A 21,753-nucleotide genomic window follows, 5' to 3' on the forward strand; every position below is an offset into this window, starting at 1 on the left:
AGGGCTGGGGCAGCTCCTGCCTCTCTGGGCAGCCTGGGCCAGGCTCTGCCCACCCTCAGTGTTAAACATTTCTCCCTTCTCTCTAGCCTGAACCTCCCTCTTTGAGTTTCAAACCATTCCCCCTTGTGCTATCACCAAGAGATCCTGCTCAAACCTTTGCCCTCAGCTTCCTTCTGAGGAGCTGCTGGGGGAGTCCAGCCTGGAGAAGAGGAGGCTGAGGGCAGCCCTCATTGCTGTCTGCAGCTCCCTGAGAGGAGGCTGGAGCCAGCTGGGGTTGGGCTCTGCTCTATAGGAACAAGTGGTAGGAGAAGAAGAAGTGGCCCAAGGGAAGGTTCAGCTTGGGAATGAATCACAGAATGAACCAGGTTGGAAGAGACCTCTGAGGTCATCGAGTCCAACCTGGCACCTGAGCCTTCTGAGGAGCTGACCCCTGGCACCAAAGCCTCCTGCAGCCTCCTCTTGAACACCTCCAGGCACTGCTTATAGAAGCACAGAACCAAGCAGGCTGGCAGAGAGCTCCAAGCTCCAACAGCCCAACCCAGCCCCCAGCCCTGCCCAGCCACCAGCCCATGGCACTCAGTGCCCCAGCCAGGCTTGGCTTCAACACCTCCAGCCACAGCCACTCCACCACCTCCCTGGGCAGCCCATTCCAGTGCCAATCACTCTCTCTGCCAACAACTTCCTCCTCACAGCCAGCCTAGACCTGCCCTGGCACAACTTGAGGCTGTGTCCCCTTCTTCTGGCCCTGGCTGCCTGGCAGCAGAGCCCAACCCCACCTGGCTACAGCCTCCCTGCAGGCAGCTGCAGGCAGCAATCAGCTCTGCCCTGAGCCTCCTCTGCTGCAGGCTGCACCCCCCCAGCTCCCTCAGCCTCTCCTCACAGGGCTCTGCTCCAGGCCCCTCCCCAGCCTTGCTGCCCTTCTCCAAACACCTTCCAGCACCTCAACACCTTTCTTAAACTGAGGAGCCCAGAAACCTCTTCACTGAGAGGGTTCCCAAAGCCTGGCACAGGCTGCCCAAGGAGATGGTGGAGTCCCCATCCTTGGAAGGGTCCAAAAGCCACCAAGCTGTGGTGCTGAGAGCCCTTGGTCGAGTTGGGCAATGCCTGCCCTGGGGTGATCCTCAAGAGCTTTGCCAAGCAAGACCTTCCTGTGGTTCTCTCTGCCCCCTCTGTGCACTGGAAGGCCACAAGAAGGTCTCCCAGGAGCTTCCTCTCCTCCAGACTCCTCCTCTGGAGCTTGCAGAAGAGGAGCCTGAGAGAGTGACCCCATTCATGGGCCAGGTGAGTGCCCAGAGGCTGGAGCCAGGCTCTGCTGGCTGATGCCCAATGCCAGGACAAGGGGCAACAGTGGAAGCTGAGGCAGAGGAAGCTTCATTTAAACACAAGGAGGAATTTTTGTCCTGAGAGGATGGCAGAGCCCTGGCACAGGCTGCCCAGGGGGGCTGTGGAGTCTCCCTCTCCGGAGATACTCGAGATGCATTCATGTGGGAGCTGGCACAAAGCCCTGCAAGGCCTGGGAAGGTGGCAGGGCTGGCAGCAGGAGCTAGGTGGCAAGGGTGGCAGCAGGATCTGGGTGCCAGGCTGGCAGCAGGAGCTAGGTGGCAGGGCTGGCAGCAGGATCTGGGTGCTAGGCTGGGCAGCAGGAGCTAGGTGGCAGGGCTGGCAGCAGGATCTGGGTGCCAGGCTGGGCAGCAGGAGCTGGGTGCCAGGCTGGCAGCAGGAGCTAGGTGGCAGGGCTGGCAGCAGGATCTGTGTGCCGGGCTGGCAGCAGGAGCTAGGTGGCAGGGCTGGCAGCAGGATCTGGGTGCCAGGCTGGGCATCAGGAACTGGGTGCCAGGCTGGCAGCAGGATCTGGGTGCCAGGCTGGCAGCAGGAGCTAGGTGGCAGGGCTGGCAGCAGGATCTGGGTGCTAGGCTGGGCAGCAGGAGCTAGGTGGCAGGGCTGGCAGCAGGATCTGGGTACCAGGCTGGCAGCAGGATCTGGGTGCTAGGCTGGGCAGCAGGAGCTAGGTGGCAGGGCTGGCAGCAGGATCTGGGTGCCAGACTGGGCAGCAGGAGCTAGGTGGCAGGGCTGGCAGCAGGATCTGGGTGCTAGGCTGGGCAGCAGGAGCTAGGTGGCAGGGCTGGCAGCAGGATCTGGGTGCCAGACTGGGCAGCAGGAGCTGGGTGCCAGGCTGGGCAGCAGGATCTAGGTGCCAGGCTGGCAGCAGCAGCTGGTTGCCAACCCAACCGAGCAGGCTAAGTCACGCCGTGGAGCTGCGCAGCTCCATCCCCAGCCGGACCCCCTTCAGCACCCACTCCGCTCCCCTCCTCGGAGCTCTCTGCCGCGGGAAGCGTTGGAGCCTCCCTCCCGCAGCGCTCCGCAGATGGCATCCGGCGGCGGCGGCCAGCACCGCGCCCGCGGCTGCCGCTTAACCAAACATCTCCTTAGCTGCTCCCAAATTAACCTTTCATTGGGGCTTCGGAGCCGGGGAAGGCAAAAAAGGATCCCCCCCACTGCGGCCCGGGCTGGGCTCTCGGCGCTGAGCTTCTTCCTTCATCACTTCTGCCCCTTCGAAGCGATTTCTTTGCTTCCCCCCCCCCCCTGTTTATTTCTTCTTTGGGTTTTTTCCCCTTTCTCTCTTTTTTTCCCCCTCCTGTTTTTTTTTCCCTCTCCTTTATTTAATGTTTTTTTCCCTTTATTTTTAATTATTTTTAGTGATTTCATTTTTTTTCCTCTCTTTTTTCTTCTTTTGGTGGGTTTTTTCCCTCCCTTTTTTTCCCCCTTGGGTTTTTTCCCTTTCTCTTTTGTTTTCCCTCCTTTTTTTCCCCCTCACGCTCCTTTATTTAATGTTTTTTTCCCTTTATTTTTAATTATTTTTAGTGATTTAAATTTTTTCTCTCTTTTTTCTTCTTTTGGTGTCTTTTTTTTCCTCCCTCTTTTTCCCCCTTGGGTTTTTTCCCCTTTCTCTTTTTTTTTTTTTCCCTTCTGTTTTTTTTTTCCTCTCCTTTATTTAATTTTTTTCCCTTTATTTTTAATTATTTTTAGTGATTTAATTTTTTTCTCTCTTTTTTCCTCTTTTTCCCTCCTTTTTTTCCCCTCCTGTTTTTTTTTTCTTTTATTTTTTCCCTTTATTTTTTATTAATGGTTTTGGTTTTTTCCCCCTCTTTTTCTCTTCTTTAGTTTTTTTTTTCTTTCTCTTTTTTTTTTCTCCTCCTGTTTCCTCTCTCCATTTTTTTAATTTTTTTCCCCTTTTTTTTTTTTTTTTGTGATTTTGATTTTTTTTCCTCTTTTTTCTTCTTTGGGGTTTTTTCCTTTCCCTTCTCTTTTTTTCCTCCTGTTTTGTTTTTTTTTTTTTTTTTCTCTCTCTCTCTCTTTAATGCTTTGTTTTACCACAGGCACATTCTGCTGGCCACAGGCACGTTCTGCTGGCCACAGGCACATCCTGCTGGCCACAGGCACATCCTGCTGGCCACAGGCACATCTTGCTGGCCACAGGCACATCCTGCTGGCCACAGGCACATCCTGCTGGCCACAGGCGCGTTCTGCTGGCCACAGGCACATCCTGCTGGCCACAGGCACATCTTGCCGGCCACAAGCACATCCTGCTGGCCACAAGCACATCCTGCTGGCCACAGACACATCTTGCTGGCCACGGGCACATTCTGCTGGCCACAGGCACATCCTGCTGGCCACAGGCACATCCTGCTGGCCACAGACACATCTTGCTGGCCACAGGCACATCTTGCTGGCCACAGGCACATCTTGCTCTCCACAGGCACATTCTGCTGGCCACAAGCACATCCTGCTGGCCACATGCACATCCTGCTGGCCACAGGCACATCTTGCCGGCCACAAGCACATCCTGCTGGCCACAGGCACATCTTGCTGTCCACATGCACATCCTGCTGGCCACAGGCACATTCTGCTGGCCACAGGCACATCCTGCTGGCCACAGGCACATCTTGCTGGCCACAGGCACATCTTGCTGGCCACAGGCACATCTTGCTCTCCACAGGCACATCCTGCTGGCCACAGGCACATCCTGCTGGCCACAGGCACATCCTGCTGGCCACAGGCACATCCTGCTGGCCACACTATTCCTGATGGAAGCCAGGATGCTGGTGGCCTTCTCTTGGCCACCTGAGCTCTCAGTGGCTCATCTCCAACCAGCCATCAATCAACACCCCCAGACTCTTCTCTGCTTAGCAGCTCCTCAGCCACTCTGCCCCAAGCCCCTGACGTTCGTGGGGTGGTTATGGCCCAGCAGGGGCTCTGTTGTGTCCTGTGCTGACTCCTGAGTGATGCCTTCCCTTCAGCTTTCTGTTCTCTTTGTCCTTCTCCTTTGCATCCCAAGGAAGTTGGACCCTGGAGATCCCTGCTCAGTGATGTGGCTGGACACAGCCTTCTCCTCCTCCTGCTGGAACAGTGATGCTGCTGTGCCCACGCAGCTGCAGTGAGGTAGGTGCCCTCCTCCTCCTCCGGGGCATGGTGCAACACCAAAGGCAGTCCTTGTGCCAAGGGGGAAGGCAGCAGCTGGGCATGGAGTGTTGCATCCAGTTCTGGAGCCCCTGGGACAAGAGGGATGGGGATGTGCTGGAGGATGTCCAGAGCAGGGCCAGGAGGATGAGCAGAGGACTGGAGCTGCTCTGCTGTGAGCACAGACTGAGGCAGCTGGGGCTGTGCAGACTGGAGAGGAGAAGGCTCCCAGGTGACCTTCTTGTGGCATTCCAGTACCTGAAGGGGGCCACAAGAAAGCTGGGGAGGGACTTTTGAGGCTGTCAGGGAGTGCCAGGACAGGGGGGAATGGAGCAAAGCTGGAAATGGGCAGAGTCAGCCTGGATGTCAGGAAGAAGTTGTTCAGCATGAGGGTGGTGAGAGTAGCTCAGTGGGGGAACAGAACCCCCAGGGCCCTCTCAGCCACTCTGTCCCCCTCTCTTCCCAGAGAGGTTGTGGGGTTCTTCTCTGGAGCCTTCCCAGGCCTGTCTGGATGTGTTCCTCTGTGATCTGTGTTGGATTGGATGGTCCTGCTCTGGCAGGGTGGGGTTGGAGTGGATGAGCTCCTTGGGTCCCTTCCAACCCCTAACATCCTGTGAGCTACTTGGGGTCATCAGGGCCAAAGCAGGGATCACAGTGTCACAGTATCACCAAGGTGGGAAGAGACCTCACAGCTCATCAAGTCCAACCCTTTAGCACAGAGCTCAAGGCCAGACCATGGCACCAAGTGCCACGTCCAGTCCTGCCTTGAACAGCTCCAGGGACGGCGACTCCACCACCTCCCCGGGCAGCCCATTCCAGTGGCCAATGACTCTCTCAGGGAAGAACTTTCTCCTCACCTCCAGCCTAAATCTCCCCTGGCACAGCCTGAGGCTGTGTCCTCTTGTCTGGTGCTGGCCACCTGAGAGAAGAGAGCAACCTCCTCCTGGCCACAAGCTCCCCTCAGGTAGTTGCAGACAGCAATGAGGTCTGCCCTGAGCCTCCTCTTCTCCAGGCTAACCAATCCCAGCTCCCTCAGCCTCTCCTCGTAGGGCTGTGCTCAAGGCCTCTCCCCAGCCTCGTTGCCCTTCTCTGGACACACTCAAGCATCTCAATGTCCCTCCTAAACTGGGGGGCCCAGAACTGAACACAGCACTCAAGGTGAGGTCTAAGCAGTGCAGAGTACAGGGGCAGAATGACCTCCCTGCTCCTGCTGGCCACACCATTGCTGATGCAGGCCAGGATGCCACTGGCTCTCTTGGCCACCTGGGCACACTGCTGGCTCATGTTCAGGTGGGTATCAATCAGCACCCCCAGATCCCTCTCTGTCTGGCTGCTCTCAGCCACTCTGACCCCAGCCTGTATCTCTGCATGGGGTTGCTGTGGCCAAAGTGCAGCACCCTGCACTTGGAGCTATTGAACTCCATCCCCTTGGGCTCTGCCCATCTGTGCAGGCAGTCAAGGTCCTGCTGCAGAGCCCTTCTGCCCTCCAACCCAGCCACATCTGCCCCCAGCTTGGTGTCATCTGCACACTTGCTGATGACTGCCTCCATGCCCTCATCCAGATCATCAATGAAGATGTTAAAGAGGATGGGGCCCAGCACTGATCCCTGAGGGACACCACTAAGTGCCAGCTGCCAGCTGGATGTGGCACCATTCACCACCACACTTCCTCCTGCTTCCACACTCCCCTCCCTGCGGGCAGAGGCAGCTGCCACTCACTCCATGTCCTGCACATAGCCTTGCTCAACCTCATCCCATTGCCCTCCTCCCTCACCCTTTCCTCCCTTTTCCCAGGACCTCTCTGCCCACCTAAAGCCCAAGCCGGAGCCCGTCGGGGCGGCGCTGGCAGCCATGGAGTGAGCGGCGCCGGCGGAGCGCAGGGGCCACGCAGCGGGCAGCATCCCCTGCCCACCCTCAGCGGCGCTCCTCGCCTCTGCCATGAATGATGCATCGACCATGGAGTATGAACTCCTCTCCCCATCGCTGGTGGAGCACCCGGCGGGCTCGGCGGGCATGGATGCCGAGCAGAAAACAGTCTTTGCCTTCGTCATCTTCCTCCTGGTCTTCCTGGTGATGCTGATGGTTCGCTGCTTCCGCATCCTGCTGGACCCCTACAGCCGCATGCCTGCCTCCTCCTGGACTGACCACAAGGAGGGCTTGGAGAGAGGCCAGTTTGACTACGCATTGGTGTAGACCCCCCCCCTCCCCACTGTCGAGGGCCACGGGGGAAGGGAGGGGGCTCTCTGTGCCCCCCAGCCCTTTTTTCCCTCCCCCTCCCTCTCCTTACATCCTTTCCCCCCTCCTCTGTGTTGTTTGCCCCAGCCCAGCAGGGATGCTCTGGGCAGGGAGGTGAGGGCAGAGTTCTTCTTCTCCGGGGTTGGTTGGGGTTTGGGTTGTGTTGGGTTATTTTTTTGGGGGGGGGGTTGTTTTCTAGGGGTTTCTTCTCTTTTCTAAGCACTTTTCAGTTCTGGGGGGACTCTTGGAGCGATGTTCTGGGGTTGGGGGGTTGGGGGGGGGAGGGTTGATGTGTGCTGGTGTGGTCCCTGCTGCCCACCGTGCCCCTATGCCACAGCGAGGGGTGGGAGGTGATAGGGCAGGGGCATGGCTGGACCTGCCCTCAGCCACAGCCCGTGGGGTTTCTGCTGCTCTGGGTGGCTTTGCCTGGTGCCAGGACAGAGCTTTGACCCCCCCCACCTCCTCCTGCCTCCCACCTTTCCCCATCCCCCCCCCATCCCCCTCACCCGTGGCCTCCCGGGAGCGCTGCCGTGGTCCAGTGTGTGTGTGTGTGTGTGTGTGTCCCTGTAGCTGAGCTGTGTCTGTCAGGGGGGTTTGTAGGCACCAGACCCAAGTGCTGGCTTTGTTCTTCTCTGTGTGGCAGCCCCAAGTGAGAGGGAGATGGAGACACCCTCCCCTCACACAACACTCCCCCACCCCCACCTCCATTCCCAGCCCCCTTTTGGCTCCCAGCCCTGCAGCCTGCTCTCTGCTTCACACTCTGGTGCCCTGTCCCTGCCCAGCTGGTGCAAAGGATCTGAGCAAGGTGCACTCAGGAGGCTACCTGCACACCTGCCTGGGTGGCCCTGGAGGGATCAAAGGTCCAACAGGACACATGGGAGATGTTCTTCAGCCAGCCCAAGCCTGGCAACCTCCCACCAGTATCCCATTCTGGCCAGTCCCTGCTCCAGCAGGATCTGGGTGGCCAACCCATGTCCAGCAGGGTGTGTGTGTGTGGGGGGGGGGGTCTGCTGGGGGTGCTCAGCCCTTCCCTGGCCATCCTGCAGCTGAGTAAATAAGCGAGGGGAACACAAAGCTGCCCTCCTGCCCCTCTGTGGGCACCATGCCTGTGTGGAGCAGGAGTGCTGCAGCTAGCCCTGGGGCTAGTAAAAGCCATGATGGGTCATGGCTGTGGGCCACTGAGAAGCTCTGTGCTAAGGGATTTGAGCCCTTGGGGGGAGAGCCTCTGCCCACCCCCCACCCCCCACCGTGGAAATAAAGCTGCACTGTGCTAACCCCATCCAGCTCCTCCTCTGCTCCTTGCTGCCTCCCAGCAGGACCAAGCTGCTCCTCCAGCCATCTGTCAGCTGCAGAGGGATGGGGGCCATGATGGACAGGAGCATCACCAGCAGGCCAGTGGGGCTGGGGTGGGTGGGGGATGCCAACATAACCTGGCACATGCTGTGCCAGGGCCATGCAGGAGGTGTTCCATGGCCAAGTGCAGAGATACAGGCTGGGGTCGGAGTGGCTGAGAGCAGCCAAACAGAGAGGGATCTGGGGGTGCTGATTGATACCTGCCTGAACAAGAGCCAGCAGTGTGCCCAGGTGGCCAAGAGAGCCAGTGGCATCCTGGCCTGCATCAGCAATGGTGTGGCCAGCAGGAGCAGGGAGGTCATTCTGCCCCTGTGCTCTGCACTGCTTAGACCACACCTTGAGTGCTGTGTTCAGTTCTGGGCCCCCCAGTTTAGGAGGGACATTGAGATGCTTGAGCGTGTCCAGAGAAGGGCAACGAGGCTGGGGAGAGGCCTTGAGCACAGCCCTACGAGGAGAGGCTGAGGGAGCTGGGATTGGTTAGCCTGGAGAAGAGGAGGCTCAGGGCAGACCTCATTGCTGTCTGCAACTACCTGAGGGGAGGTTGTGGCCAGGAGGAGGTTGCTCTCTTCTCTCAGGTGGCCAGCACCAGAACGAGAGGACACAGCCTCAGGCTGTGCCAGGGGAGATTTAGGCTGGAGGTGAGGAGAAAGTTCTTCCCTGAGAGAGTCATTGGCCACTGGAATGGGCTGCCCGGGGAGGTGGTGGAGTCGCCGTCCCTGGAGCTGTTCAAGGCAGGACTGGACGTGGCACTTGGTGCCATGGTCTGGCCTTGAGCTCTGTGCTAAAGGGTTGGACTTGATGAGCTGTGAGGTCTCTTCCAACCCTGATAATACTGTGACACTGTGGTACTGTGAAGTGGTGCTGAGCAGGGAACTCTCACAGCCTGCAGGTCCCAGGGCTGCATCTTCTGCATCAGTCTGGGCCACAGGCTCACAGAATGTCAGGGGTAGGTTCAGGTTGGATGTGAGGAGGAAGTTGTTGAGCAGGAGAGTGATGAGAGCCTGGCAGAGGTTGCCCAGGCAGGTGGTTGAGGCTCCATCCCTGGAGGTGTTTAAGGCCCAAGCCCTTCCCCTCCCCAACAGCACCACACCAGAGAGGATTAACCTTGAGCTCTCTTAGCTGAGGTTTCTGGCTGGGGACACACAAACACCAAACCCCTCTCTGCTAAGTCATCATTATTAATAGCTTCTTCTTTTAATCATCTTTAAACACCAAACCAAACCTCCCCCTCCCTCCCCCCCCCCCCCCCCGAAAAAAAAAAGACCCAAACCAAACCAAAAACCCAAACCCAAAGCACCTGTTGGAAATAATAATAATTAACCAAACAAAATATAATATAATATCAAAACCAAACCTCCCCCCCCCAACAAAAAAAATGAACCAAAATTGAACCAAAAATGACTCCAAACCCAATGCAAACCAACACCAACACCACCCCCCCCTCCAAAAAAACACATCAGGGGTCACCCATCCCTATCATCACTCTGGAACTCCTGCCCCAGACCCCAGAGCTTGGAGCTGCACCTTGGAGAAGAAGTTTCAAGTTTGTTGCTTACCCAAATACAGTATTTAAACACCTCCTTCAGGTGAAGAAAAAGACCTCAACAACAACACTTCCCCCCACACCCCACCCTCACCCCCCCCAAAAAAATGACCCCCCAAAAATCCCCTCTGAGCACCACAACAAAATAAAAGCACTGAGAAGATGAAGTCCTCCCAACAGCAGGCAGCTGTTGGGGGTGAGATATAAATATGAGAGGGTGACTGGATCCAGTGCAGAAGGAGCTCCTGGAAGCACCTCAAGGTTTGGTGGGAAGGTAGATTTTGTGTCTAGCACCTTTCTTGCCCCGGGCTGGGGCACAAGGGAGGGGAGGGAGGACCAGCAACAGCTTCAGGAGTAGCCATGGGGAGGGTGGTGAAGAGAGAGAGAGAGAGCAGCTGGAGGAAGAGGGTTTGAAGGTGGAAGAGCCATGGGGATGGTGGAGGGAGAGAGAGAGCAGCTGGAGGAAAAGCCATGGGGATGGTGCTGGAGGGAGAGGATTTGAAGGTGGAAGAGCCATGGGGATGGTGGAGAGAGAGAGGAGCTGGAGGAAGAGCCATGGGGATGGTGCTGGAGGGAGAGAGGAGCTGGAGGAAGAGCCATGGGGATGGTGATGGAGAGAGAGAGGAACTGGAGGAAGAGCCATGGGGATGATGGTGGAGAGAGAGAGGAGCTGGAGGAAGAGCCATGGGGATGGTGATGGAGAGAGAGAGGAGCTGGAGGAAGAGCCATGGGGATGATGGTGGAGAGAGAGAGGAGCTGGAGGGAGAGCTATGTGGATGGTGCTGGAGGGAGAGGATTTGAAGGAGGAAGAGCCATGGGGATGGTGATGGAGAGAGAGAGGAACTGGAGGAAGAGCCATGGGGATGGTGATGGAGAGAGGGAGAGGAGCTGGAGGGAGAGCCATGGGGATGGTGGAGGAGAGAGAGAGAGAGCACAGTTGGAGGAAGAGGATTTGAAGGAGGAAGAGCCATGGGGATGGTGATGGAGAGAGAGAGGAGCTGGAGGAAAAGCCATGGGGATGGTGATGGAGGGAGAGGGTTTGAAGGAGGAAGAGCCATGGGGATGGTGATGGAGAGAGAAAGCAGCTGGAGGAAGAGGATTTGAAAGAGGAAGAGGAGGCCACCTGGAGAGGGGGCTGGAGGAGAGCTCAGGAAGGTTTGGCAGCCTCTCTGTAGTGCATTTTGGTTGCCTGCAGTCACCACAGTCCAGTTGGCACCTTGGGCACGTGTGCCAAGCAGAGGGCAGTGACTGGAGGTGCTCCTGAGCCTGAGGCCATCAGCACCAGGGCTGGCCCAGGGTCAAGGATCAGCCACAAACCCAAGCTGCTCTCTGCCTCCTGCTCCCTGCCAGGCTGCAGAGTCCATCCCCCACCCCAGTCCCATTTTGCTCCTGCTGGTGGGGAGCTTTTCCTGGGATTTCCAAGCACCCAGCCAGGTGGTGCCCAGGAGATGTGCCCATGCAGCCTGCCCCACAGCTCCTGCCATGCCCTCCACCTCCTCTGGCATGGGAAGCACCCAGGTGCCTCCTACCACACTTGGGATATCTTTTCCTGCTTACTTTTGTCCAAGCCCACTCCACAATTTGCCTTCCCTTAGAGCTCCTTGCAGAAGGACACCTTCAGCCCTGGACCTGCTGGAGCTCTGGCAAAGCTCTCCCAGCTCCAGCTTTGGAGGGCATGGCCATGGTGAGCACATGGCAGTGTGGAAACCATGAGTTGCCCACCAAAGGCCTGGCTGCTTCGAGGTGTGAGGTCATCAACCTGAAGTCCCAACAATCACTTGGAGATGACCTCTTCTACTTGGCCAGAGGAGCCCCAAAGGACCAGAGGAGGTGGAGAGCAGCCAGAGGAGCCCCAAAGGACCAGAGGAGGTGGAGAGCAGCCAGAGGAGCCCCAAAGGACCAGAGGAGCCCCAGAGGACCAGAGGAGGTGGAGAGGAGCCAGAGGAGCCCCAAAGGACCAGAGAAGGCAGAGAGGAGCCAGAGGAGCCCCAGAGGACCAGAGGAGGTGGAGAGGATCCAGAGGAGCCCCAGAGGACCAGAGGAGGTGAAGAGCAGCCAGAGGAGTCCCAGAGGACCAGAGGAGGTGGAGAGGAGCCAGAGGAGCCCCAGAGGACCAGAGGAGGTGAAGAGCAGCCAGAGGAGCCTCAGAGGACCAGAGGAGGTGAAGAGCAGCCAGAGGAGCCCCAGAGGACCAGAGGAGGTGGAGAGGAGCCAGAGGAGCCCCAAAGGACCAGAGGAGGCGGAGAGGAGCCAGAGGAGCCCCAGAGGACCAGAGGAGGTGGAGAGGAGCCAGAGGAGCCCCAAAGGACCAGAGGAGGTGGAGAGGAGCCAGAGGAGCCCCAGAGGACCAGAGGAGGTGGAGAGCAGCCAGAGGGGCCCCAGAGGACCAGAGGAGGTGGAGAGCAGCCAGAGGAGCCCCAGAGGACCAGAGGAGGTGGAGAGGAGCCAGAGGAGCCTCAGAGGACCAGAGGACCAGAGGAGGCGGAGAGCAGCCAGAGGAGCCCCAGAGGACCAGAGGAGGTGGAGAGGAGCCAGAGGAGCCTCAGAGGACCAGAGGACCAGAGGAGGCGGAGAGCAGCCAGAGGAGCCCCAAAGGACCAGAGGAGGTGGAGAGGAGCCAGAGGAGCCCCAGAGGACCAGAGGAGGTGGAGAGCAGCCAGAGGGGCCCCAGAGGACCAGAGGAGGTGGAGAGCAGCCAGAGGAGCCCCAGAGGACCAGAGGAGGTGGAGAGGAGCCAGAGGAGCCTCAGAGGACCAGAGGACCAGAGGAGGCGGAGAGCAGCCAGAGGAGCCCCAGAGGACCAGAGGAGGTGGAGAGCAGCCAGAGGAGCCCAGAAGGACCAGAGGAGGTGGAGAGGACAGAGGAAGACAGAGCAGAGCCAGTGGAGGTGTGGGAGGGTTTCTGCAGCACCATCAGGACAAGGCAGAAGCAAAAGGCAGAACCAAAAGCTGTTGGGAAATGCACTGACAGAGCTCCTCCCCAAGCTGCCCCCAGCCCAACCTTCCCCTCCCTGGGCTGGGGGGTGCTGGAGGACCTGTGCCCACCAGAGACAAGCAGCTGCCCCATGGGCATGCCCTTGCCAGCCTAGACCAACAGTCTCTTGGTGAGAGGAGTCAGGCAGGAGCTGAGCAGGGGGAGGGAGCCTCTGCCAGCGAGGTTTGAACCTTTGGCAAAGCTTTCAAGAGCTCTTCTGTGGTGTGGCTTGGTGCTGACTCAAGCACCCCATGAGGTGGAGTACCCTTGGTATGGCCAAGGATATGCAAGATGAGATTTGGAGACATTTAGGATCAGACTTAGGGACACTCGAGACCAGACCTGGGCACACTCAAGACCAGACTTTGGCACACTCAAGACCAGACCTGGGCACACTTCAGATCAGACCTGGGCACACACAAGATCAGATTTGGGCACACTCAAGATCAGACTTGGGGACACTTGAGACCAGACCCAGGCACACTTGAGACCAGACTTTGGCACACTTGAGACCAGGCCCAGGCACACTTGAGACCAGACTTTGGCACACTCGAGATCAGACCTGGGCACACTGGAGACCAGACCCGGGCACACATGAGACCAAGCCTGGGCAGACTCAAGACCAGACCCGGGCATACTCGAGCCCAAACCTGGGCACACTTGAGACCAGACCTGGGCACACTGGAGACCAGACCTGGGCACACTGGAGACCAGACCTGGGCACACTTGAGTCCAGACCTGGGCACACTGGAAACCAGACCTGGGCACACTTGAGATCAGACCTGGGCACACTTGAGATCAGACCTGGGCACACTGGAGCCCAAGCCTGGGCACACTGGAGCCCATACCTGGGCACACTGGAGCCCAAGCCTGGGCACACTGCAGCCCATACCTGGGCACACAGCAGCCCAGACCTGGGCACACAGCAGCCCAGACCTGGGCACACTGCAGCCCAGAGCCGTGCCCCCTCGAGCGCAGCCTCGCCGTGCCCCCGTGCAGCCTGATCCGGCCGGAGCTGCCCCTGGCTGAGTGCAGAGAAGGTTTCCCAAGCTGGCTCTGCCCAAGCTGGTTCCTGAGGGTCCCTCCCGAGCTCGATGCCCTCGGCCCTGAGCCGCGGGGTGCCAGGGGCTGGGGGTGCTGGTGGCGGAGGTGAGAGGGCAGGAGGTTGTCGTTGCTGTTTCCAGGTGCGGGCGGCGAGGCCGAGGGCTGCGCTGGCTGGGTGGGGACTCTGCTGGGGGTTAGTAGAGCTGGAGCTGGAGCTTCATCCTCAGTGCCTGGCCCAGCTCCCCTGCTAAGTAGTCGAGGTGGTTCTTGGCCTCCAGCTCCTGCAGTTCGCGCCGGCGGTACAGGGGCACACTGACGATCTCCAGCAGGTAGGTGCCAGGCAGGACCTTCTTACGGCCCAGGTGCAGGTAGCTGAGCCCTTCCTTCTGGTGGATCCTGAAGTAGCCATCCTCGTTGCCCTGGGAGATCAGGTACCTCACTCGGTTCTCCAAGGGCTCCACGGCTGGCAGCAGCTCCAAGATGTGCTCCTTGTGAGCCAGGTCGGAGAGGTTGAGCGTCATGGTCAGAGGAGCCTCCACGTCCATGCTGGCCAAGTTGACAGCCTGCTCCTGGGGAGGGAAGGAGGTTGCTTAGAGGCAGCAAGGAGAGCTCCTGGCCAGGGCAGGCAAGGATTTGGTCGAGAGGAGTTTGGGCTGAAGTGCCTACAATGACCTCACACTCCAAAATGTCCAGCCCAGGAGTCTGAACTACTTGGGGGAGCCTTGGAGAGAGGCCAAAACATCCCTCAAAGCAGGAACCTGCATTGCCAGGGACCAGCCCTGCTGCCACCTGCATTGCCAGGGACCAGCCCTGCTGCCACCTGCATTGCCAGGGACCAGCCCTGCTCCCACCTGCATTGCCAGGGACCAGCCCTGCTCCCACCTGCGTTGCCAGGGACCAGCCAGGCTTGGCTTCAACACCTCCAGCCACAGCCACTCCACCACCTCCCTGGGCAGCCCATTCCAGTGCCAATCACTCTCTCTGCCAGCAACTTCCTAACAACATCCAGCCTCAACCTGCCCTGCCACAGCTTCAGCCTGGGGCCCCTTCTTCTGGCCCTGGCTGCCTGGCAGCAGAGCCCAACCCCACCTGGTTACAGCCTCCCTGCAGGCAGCTGCAGGCAGCAATCAGCTCTGCCCTGAGCCTCCTCTGCTGCAGGCTGCACCCCCCCAGCTCCCTCAGCCTCTCCTCACAGGGCTCTGCTCCAGGCCCCTCCCCAGCCTTGCTGCCCTTCTCCAAACACCTTCCAGCACCTCAACAGCTCTCTGCAATGGAGGAGCCCAGAACTGGACACAGCACTGCAGGGGTGGCCTGAGCAGTGCTGAGCACAGGGGCACAAGAACCTCCCTTGTCCTGCTGCCCACACTGCTCCTGAGCCAGCCCAGGCTGCCATTGGCTCTGCTGCCCACCTGGGCACTGCTGCCTCCTCTGCAGCTCCTCTCTGCCACCACCCCCAGGGCCCTCTCTGCCTGCCTGCTCTCAGCCACTCTGGCCCCAGCCTGCAGTGCTGCTTGGGGTTGTTGTGGCCAAAGTGCAGAACCTGCCCTTGGCCTTGTTCAGTCTCATCCCCTTGGCCTCTGCCCATCCAGCTCAGCCTGGCCAGGTCCCTCTGCAGGGCTTTTTCAAGCTCAGGGCTGGTCCCTGGGCTCACTCCAGCCCAGCCAGGACACCACAGAGCCCTTACCTGGTGCTGCTCAGTGCCGTTGGTGCTGCGCCGCTGCCGACCCCTCTTGGGGTAGCCATTGATCTTGCACTCGTAGCAGGTGTCAGGGGACAGCAGGTTGTCTTCATCCTCCTCTTGGGGAGCAGGGAGGTAGGGACCCTTGCCAAAGCCCAAGCCAGAAATGCAGTGTCTGGTGGCAGAGGAGCAGAGAGATCCACCTCAGATACATGCTGCAGGAAGGGGACCTTGGCAGAGCCCTCCACAGGGTCTCCACATGGCACCCAGCTGGGGAGACACTGGCACAGGTTGTCCAGGGAAGCTGTGGATGTGCCCTCCCTGGAGGTATTCTAGGCCAGGCTGGATGAGGCCTTGAGCAACCTGAGCTGATGGGAGGAGTCCCTGCCCATAGCAGGGAGTTGGAACTGGATGGTCTTGAAGGTCCCTTCCAAGTGAGCCCATTCCATGAATCATGCCTGGAGTTGGGATGTGGCTTGTGCCCAGGATGGACCTGAGAGGGATCAGGGCACATCTGCTTTAGTTGTGGTCTTCAAGTTGAACCTGGCTGCACCTTGGGCTAGGAGGATCTGCAGAGCAACAGCTGCAGTGCCAGCAGCTGCCCTGCCCACTGGGTTAGTGACACAGGAGAGGAGATGCACATCAGGCTGAGGAGGGCTGAGGACCAGTCTGGCATGGAGCAGCTAAGGATCATGTGGGAATCAAGCAGGTTGGAAGAGAGCTCCAAGCTCAAACAGCCCAACCCAGCCCCCAGCCCTGCCCAGCCACCAGACCATGGCACTCAGTGCCCCAGCCAGGCTTGGCTGCAACACCTCCAGCCACAGCCACTCCACCACCTCCCTGGGCAGCCCATTCCAGTGCCAATCACTCTCTCTGCCAACAACTTCCTCCTAACATCCAGCCTAGACCTCCCCTGGCACAGCTTGAGGCTGTGTCCCCTTCTTCTGGCCCTGGCTGCCTGGCAGCAGAGCCCAACCCCACCTGGCTACAACCTCCCTTAGGACAGCTGCAGACAGCAATGAGAATGGGAGCTCAGAGGCTGCTGGAATCAGCAGCAGAGAGCAGGAGTGTGGTGATGCAGGCACCAGGGGGCACCGTGCCCTCGCCAGGCACTCACAGACTGCTCTTAGGGCAACCTGCTGCTTGCTTCCTTACCCTTGTCCCGCTCGGAAGTAGCCCCCAGGGCAGCCGCAGAGGTAGCCTCCATCCGTGTTGGAACAGCCATAGCTGCAGGGGCTGCCTCCTGCTGAGCATTCATCCACGTCCTGGCACCCACCAAAGGCTTGGTCAAAGTCAAAGCCAGAAGGACAAACACACTTGAAGCTGCCCAGGGTGTTGTAGCAGGAGGCAGAGCCACAGGCACTGGGGCTGGAGCATTCGTTCTCATCTGCAGCCAAAGGACAGCACAAACTCAGTGGCCAGGAACCTCCTGGAGCTGCTCCAGAGGAGGCCACAGCAGTGCTGGCAGGGCTGGAAGGGCTCTGCTGGCAGGTCAGGCTGAGAGAGTTGGGCTTGGGCAGCCTGCAGAAGAGAAGGCTCCAGGGAGACCTTCTGGTGGCCTTGTGGTGCTTAAAGGGGCAGAGAAGAAAGCTGGGGACAGACTTTGGAGCAGAGCCTGTTGGGATAGGACAAGGGAGGATGGTTTGGAGCTCAGTGAGGAAGGTTCAGGTTCAGAGAAGGGAGAAATGTTTGATGCTGAGGATGGTTTGGAGCTCAGTGAGGAAGGTTCAGGCTCAGAGAAGGGAGAAATGTTTGCTGCTGAGGATGGTTTGGAGCTCAGTGAGGAAGGTTCAGGCTGGAGAGAAGGGAGAAATGTTTGCTGCTGAGGATGGTTTGGAAGTAAATGAGGAAGGTTCAGGCTCAGAGAAGGGAGAAATGTTTGATGCTGAGGATGGTTTGGAGCTCAATGAGGAAGGTTCAGGCTCAGAGAAGGGAGAAATGTTTGCTGCTGAGGATGGTTTGGAAGTAAATGAGGAAGGTTCAGGCTCAGAGAAGGGAGAAATGTTTGATGCTGAGGATGGTTTGGAGCTCAGTGAGGAAGGTTCAGGCTGGAGAGAAGGGAGAAATGTTTGATGCTGAGGATGGTTTGGAGCTCAGTGAGGAAGGTTCAGGCTGGAGAGAAGGGAGAAATGTTTGATGCTGAGGATGGTTTGGAGCTCAGTGAGGAAGGTTCAGGTTCAGAGAAGGGAGAAATGTTTGCTGCTGAGGATGGTTTGGAGCTCAGTGAGGAAGGTTCAGGTTCAGAGAAGGGAGAATTGTTTGCTGCTGAGGATGGTTTGGAGCTCAGTGAGGAAGGTTCAGGTTCAGAGAAGGGAGAAATGTTTGCTGATGAGGATGGTTTGGAGCTCAGTGAGGAAGGTTCAGGTTCAGAGAAGGGAGAAATGTTTGCTGCTGAGGATGGTTTGGAGCTCAATGGGAGAAATGTTTGATGCTGAGGCTGCTGAGAACCTGGCTCAGGTTGCCCAGAGAGGTGCCCCAGCCCTGGCACCTTTCCAGCTCAGGTTGTCTGGGGCTCTGAGCAGCCTGCTCTAGTTGGGGATGTCAGTGCTGGCTGCAGGGGCTTGGCCTGGGTGACCTCACCCAAACCATTCCATGCCTCTCTGCTGCTCCTACCACACCTGGCCAAGGGCCTCTGCCCGCAGCCATGGCTGGGCTGGCACCAGGCTCCCTTCTCCTGCAGGCTCCCAGCCCGTGCAGGTCCCTGAAGGGCTTCCTTGGCTTCTTCACCTCCTGCAGCACAGGCAGCTGCTGGTGCCAGGAGCTCACCACCCCACACAGCAGCTTCCTGCCGCTGCCCACTGCGGGCAGAGCCTGGCACAGGGCAGGGTCACCACCTCTGGGGCTGGCTTGCTCGAGATGAACCCAGACTGCAGACTCAGAGCCACTCAAGAGCGACTGGGGAGGGGACTGCGAGCTCAGCTGCAGGGCAGGGAGGTGCCCACCCCCGCACTCACCCACGCACTGGTTCCATTGGTAGTGCTGCACATAGCCCTGCGGGCAGCCGCAGCGGTACCCGCCCAGCACGTTCTGGCAGCCGTGCTGGCACCGGTGGTTCCCATCACACTCGTCCACATCTGCAGCAACAACAGCACAGAGGGGGGTGGTGAGACAACTCCTGCCTGTCCTCTGCAGCCATGGGCACACGGTACAGGCCTGCTTGGCATCCTCCTTGGGGGTGCTGGTGTGTGGCTGGGGAGGTTTTTAGAACCCCAGAGCTGGAAGAGACCTTTTAGGTGGTGGAGTCCAAGTCCTGAGCTCAGCACTGGCAGGGCACTACCAAGCCACGGCCCTCAGCACCACAGCTGCACAGCTTTGAAACATCTCCAGGGATGAAGACTCCATCATTGCCCTGGGCAGCCTGGGCCAGAGCTTAGAATCACAGAATCAAGCAGGTAGGAAGAGAGCTCCAAGCTCAAACAGCCCAACCCAGCCCCCAGCCCTGCCCAGCCACCAGACCATGGCACTCAGTGCCCCAGCCAGGCTTGGCTGCAACACCTCCAGCCACAGCCACTCCACCACCTCCCTGGGCAGCCCATTCCAGTGCCAATCACTCTCTCTGACAGCAACTTCCTAACAACATCCAGCCTCAACCTGCCCTGACACAGCTTCAGCCTGGGGCCCCTTCTTCTGTTGCTGCTTTCCTGGCAGCAGAGCCCAACCCCACCTGGCTACAGCCTCCCTGCAGGCAGCTGCAGGCAGCAATGAGCTCTGCCCTGAGCCTCCTCTGCTGCAGGCTGCACCCCCCCAGCTCCCTCAGCCTCTCCTCACAGGGCTCTGCTCCAGGCCCCTCCCCAGCCTTGCTGCCCTTCTCTCAACACCTTCCAGCACCTCAACATCTCTCTGCAATGGAGGAGCCCAGAACTGGACACAGCACTCAAGGTGTGACACCCCTCAAGGGGAAGAAATTCTTCCTCACAGCCATTTCCAGATCTGCTCTGTCCCAGGCTGCCCTGTGCTGCACACAGACTTCTTAGCATGGACCACAGTAGGCTGTGGCCAGCAGGAGCTCTGCCCTAAGGACACACAGGACCACTCTTTGCCCAGCCTTGGCTGCTATGGTTGCAGCACTGAGACCTTCACCTGCTTGTCCCAGTGCCAACCTTGCCCCAGGCAGGTCAGGCTCTGACCTCTCCTTTGCACCAAGGCTTCTAGTGTGGATTTCTGATGCCTCACAGTAAGGACCAGCCCCTTCTGGTCCACACTGAGCCTGGGGAGTGAACCAAGAACTCCCCCACATGGCACAGGCAGCTGGCAGAGGCCCAGAGGTGCAGACTCACCTTCACAGTTGACACCAGAGCTGTCCAGGGAGAAGCCCTTCTGGCACTCACAGTTGTAGCTGCCTGGTGTGTTCAGGCACTGCCCCTTGGCACCACACAGGGAGGGCTGAGCTGTGCACTCGTTGTTGTCTGCAAAACACCCACAGCCACTTAAGAGCCCACTCCCAACCATGTGGTTGTGTGGAGCTCCTTGAACCATGGAGCTTAGACCCCAGGCAGACAGGTCAGAGGCACAGCTCCAGGCTAGCTGGAGAGGGGAATTGCTCTAGAGCCAAAGCTGGGGGTAGAAAGATTCTCCTGGGCTTAAAGGCATGCAGTGGGCACCTCACTTGTGCTCTAGAGCCCTTGGGCACCTCACTGGTGCTCTGCAGCCCATGGGCACTTCATTGGTGCTCTGCAGCCCATGGGCACCTCACTGTTGTTGCACAGCCCATGGGCACCTCACTCATGATCTACAGCCCATGGGCACCTCACTGTTGTTGCACAGCCCATGGGCACCTTGCTGGTGCTCTACAGACCATGGGCACCTCACTCAGGATCTACAACCCATGAGCACCTCACTGCTGTTGCACAGCCCATGGGCACCTCACTCATGATCTACAGCCCATGGGCACCCCACTGCTGTTGCACAGCCCATGGGCACCTTGCTGGTGCTGCACAGCCCATGGGCACCTCACTGCTGCTGCACAGCTCATGGGCACCTCACTCATGCTCTAGAGCCCATGGGCACCTCTCTGGTGCTCTAGAGCCCAAGGGCACCTCCCTGGTGCTCTACAGCCCCTGGGCACCTCTCTGGTGCTCTACAGCCCCTGGGCACCTCTCTGGTGCTCTAGAGCCCAAGGGCACCTCTCTGGTGCTCTACAGCCCCTGGGCACCTCTCTGGTGCTCTAGAGCCCAAAGGCACCTCCCTGGTGCTCTACAGCCCATGGCCACCTCTCTGGTGTTCTATAGCCCATGGGCACCTCCCTGGTGCTCTACAGCCCCTGGGCACCTCTCTGGTGCTCTGCAGCAGAGCAGCGCAGGTCTCTACTCACCGATGCAGGAGGAGTGGTGCTGGGTGAAGCCTGGGGGGCATTTGCAGTTGAAGCCTCCAATGATGTTGACACAGAGGAACTGGCAGTTGTGCTGCTTGGTGGAGCACTCATCCAAGTCTGAGGCAAGGAGCAGAAGAAGATCTACCTCACTCCTTCTGCCTGGGACACTGTGGTCCTGGCCACATCACAGGAGCTTGGCATGGACCTGCAACAGGGTGCCCAGGGAGGTGCCCCATGCCTGGGACCATTTCAGGTCGACCTGCTCTAGTTGCAGGTGTCCCTGCTGCTGACTGAGTCACCTTTCAAGGTCACTTCCAACCAAACTCATTCCTTGAGTCCATGGATCAGCCTCAGGAACAACTCAAAAGGCTTCCAAGGAGAACTACAGCTCCAGGCAGCCTCTCCCCACCTCAGCTGTTGATCACTGAGGAGAGGTTTTTCTCTGCCTCTCCTGTACTCCACAGGTCCCTGGGACCCTCTCTTCACATCCTGATGCCCCAATGCTGTGGATGCCAGCACCAGAAGGAGCCCACTGGCAGGAGACAAACAGGCCCAAGGTCCCTGGAGCTCAGCACAGCCTAGGAGGTGCTGTGCAGGCTGTAGGAAAGGGCAAGGAGTATCCACCCATGATGAGGCAGCTCTAGAGTGGAAGGATGAAGGCCTCATGCTTCAGCCCACAATGAATCAGAGAATCCCAGCAGGGTAGGGGTTGGAAGGGACCTCTGGAGGTCACCCAGCCCAAACCCCTGCCAGAACAGGCTCACCTAGAGCAGGCTGCACAGGATGGCACCCAGGTGGGTTTGGAATGACTCCAGAGGTGGGGACTCCACTCTGGGTAGCTTGTTCCAGTGCTCAACCACCCTCAGAGGGTGCACCAGCTGCACCAAGGCCCAGCATGGCACCTTTTGCCTCAGCCTTGTGCTGTGCTGAGAAGAGGACCTGCCTTTTGCACCCCTCAGCCACCCCTTCCCCTGCCAGCAGAGATGGGGCAGGATCTCTGCTGCCTTCAGCTGGGTCAGTACCTTTGCAGATCTTCCCATCCTCCTGCAGCACATAGCCCCGGGGGCAGGAGCATTGGTAGCTGCCTTCTGTGTTCTTGCAGATGAAATTGCAGGGCTTAGGGGATTGGTTGCACTCATCCAGATCTAAACCAGCAGA

At 58.7% G+C, this 21,753-nt stretch overlaps 2 protein-coding genes across 3 annotated transcripts in view; one reads left to right on the forward strand and one right to left on the reverse strand.

The window, feature by feature from the left end:
* CTXN1 (cortexin 1) overlaps positions 1–7,972 on the forward strand; it is a 34,818-nt gene extending 26,846 nt beyond the window's left edge. For both annotated transcript variants that reach the window (XM_064175220.1, XM_064175221.1), the window contains exons 2-3: positions 4,337–4,440; positions 6,253–7,972. In XM_064175220.1, coding sequence (XP_064031290.1) covers positions 6,397–6,651 — 255 coding nt within the window. In that variant the 5' untranslated portion in view covers positions 4,337–4,440; positions 6,253–6,396 and the 3' untranslated portion in view covers positions 6,652–7,972. The remainder of the gene's footprint in view (positions 1–4,336; positions 4,441–6,252) is intronic.
* Positions 7,973–13,550: 5,578 nt separating this feature from the next.
* Positions 13,551–21,753, reverse strand: part of LOC135192172 (fibrillin-2-like) — a 99,150-nt gene continuing 90,947 nt past the window's right edge. Inside the window, exons 54-60 of the mRNA XM_064175097.1 lie at positions 21,618–21,740; positions 20,596–20,712; positions 19,562–19,690; positions 18,239–18,358; positions 16,440–16,671; positions 15,291–15,459; positions 13,551–14,175 (exon numbers count right to left, since the gene is read on the reverse strand). Coding sequence (XP_064031167.1) covers positions 13,801–14,175; positions 15,291–15,459; positions 16,440–16,671; positions 18,239–18,358; positions 19,562–19,690; positions 20,596–20,712; positions 21,618–21,740 — 1,265 coding nt within the window. The 3' untranslated portion in view covers positions 13,551–13,800. The remainder of the gene's footprint in view (positions 14,176–15,290; positions 15,460–16,439; positions 16,672–18,238; positions 18,359–19,561; positions 19,691–20,595; positions 20,713–21,617; positions 21,741–21,753) is intronic.

The sequence above is a fragment of the Pogoniulus pusillus genome, chromosome 41, assembly GCF_015220805.1.
Source record: "Pogoniulus pusillus isolate bPogPus1 chromosome 41, bPogPus1.pri, whole genome shotgun sequence".
In the NCBI taxonomy this organism is placed as follows: Eukaryota; Metazoa; Chordata; class Aves; order Piciformes; family Lybiidae; genus Pogoniulus; species Pogoniulus pusillus.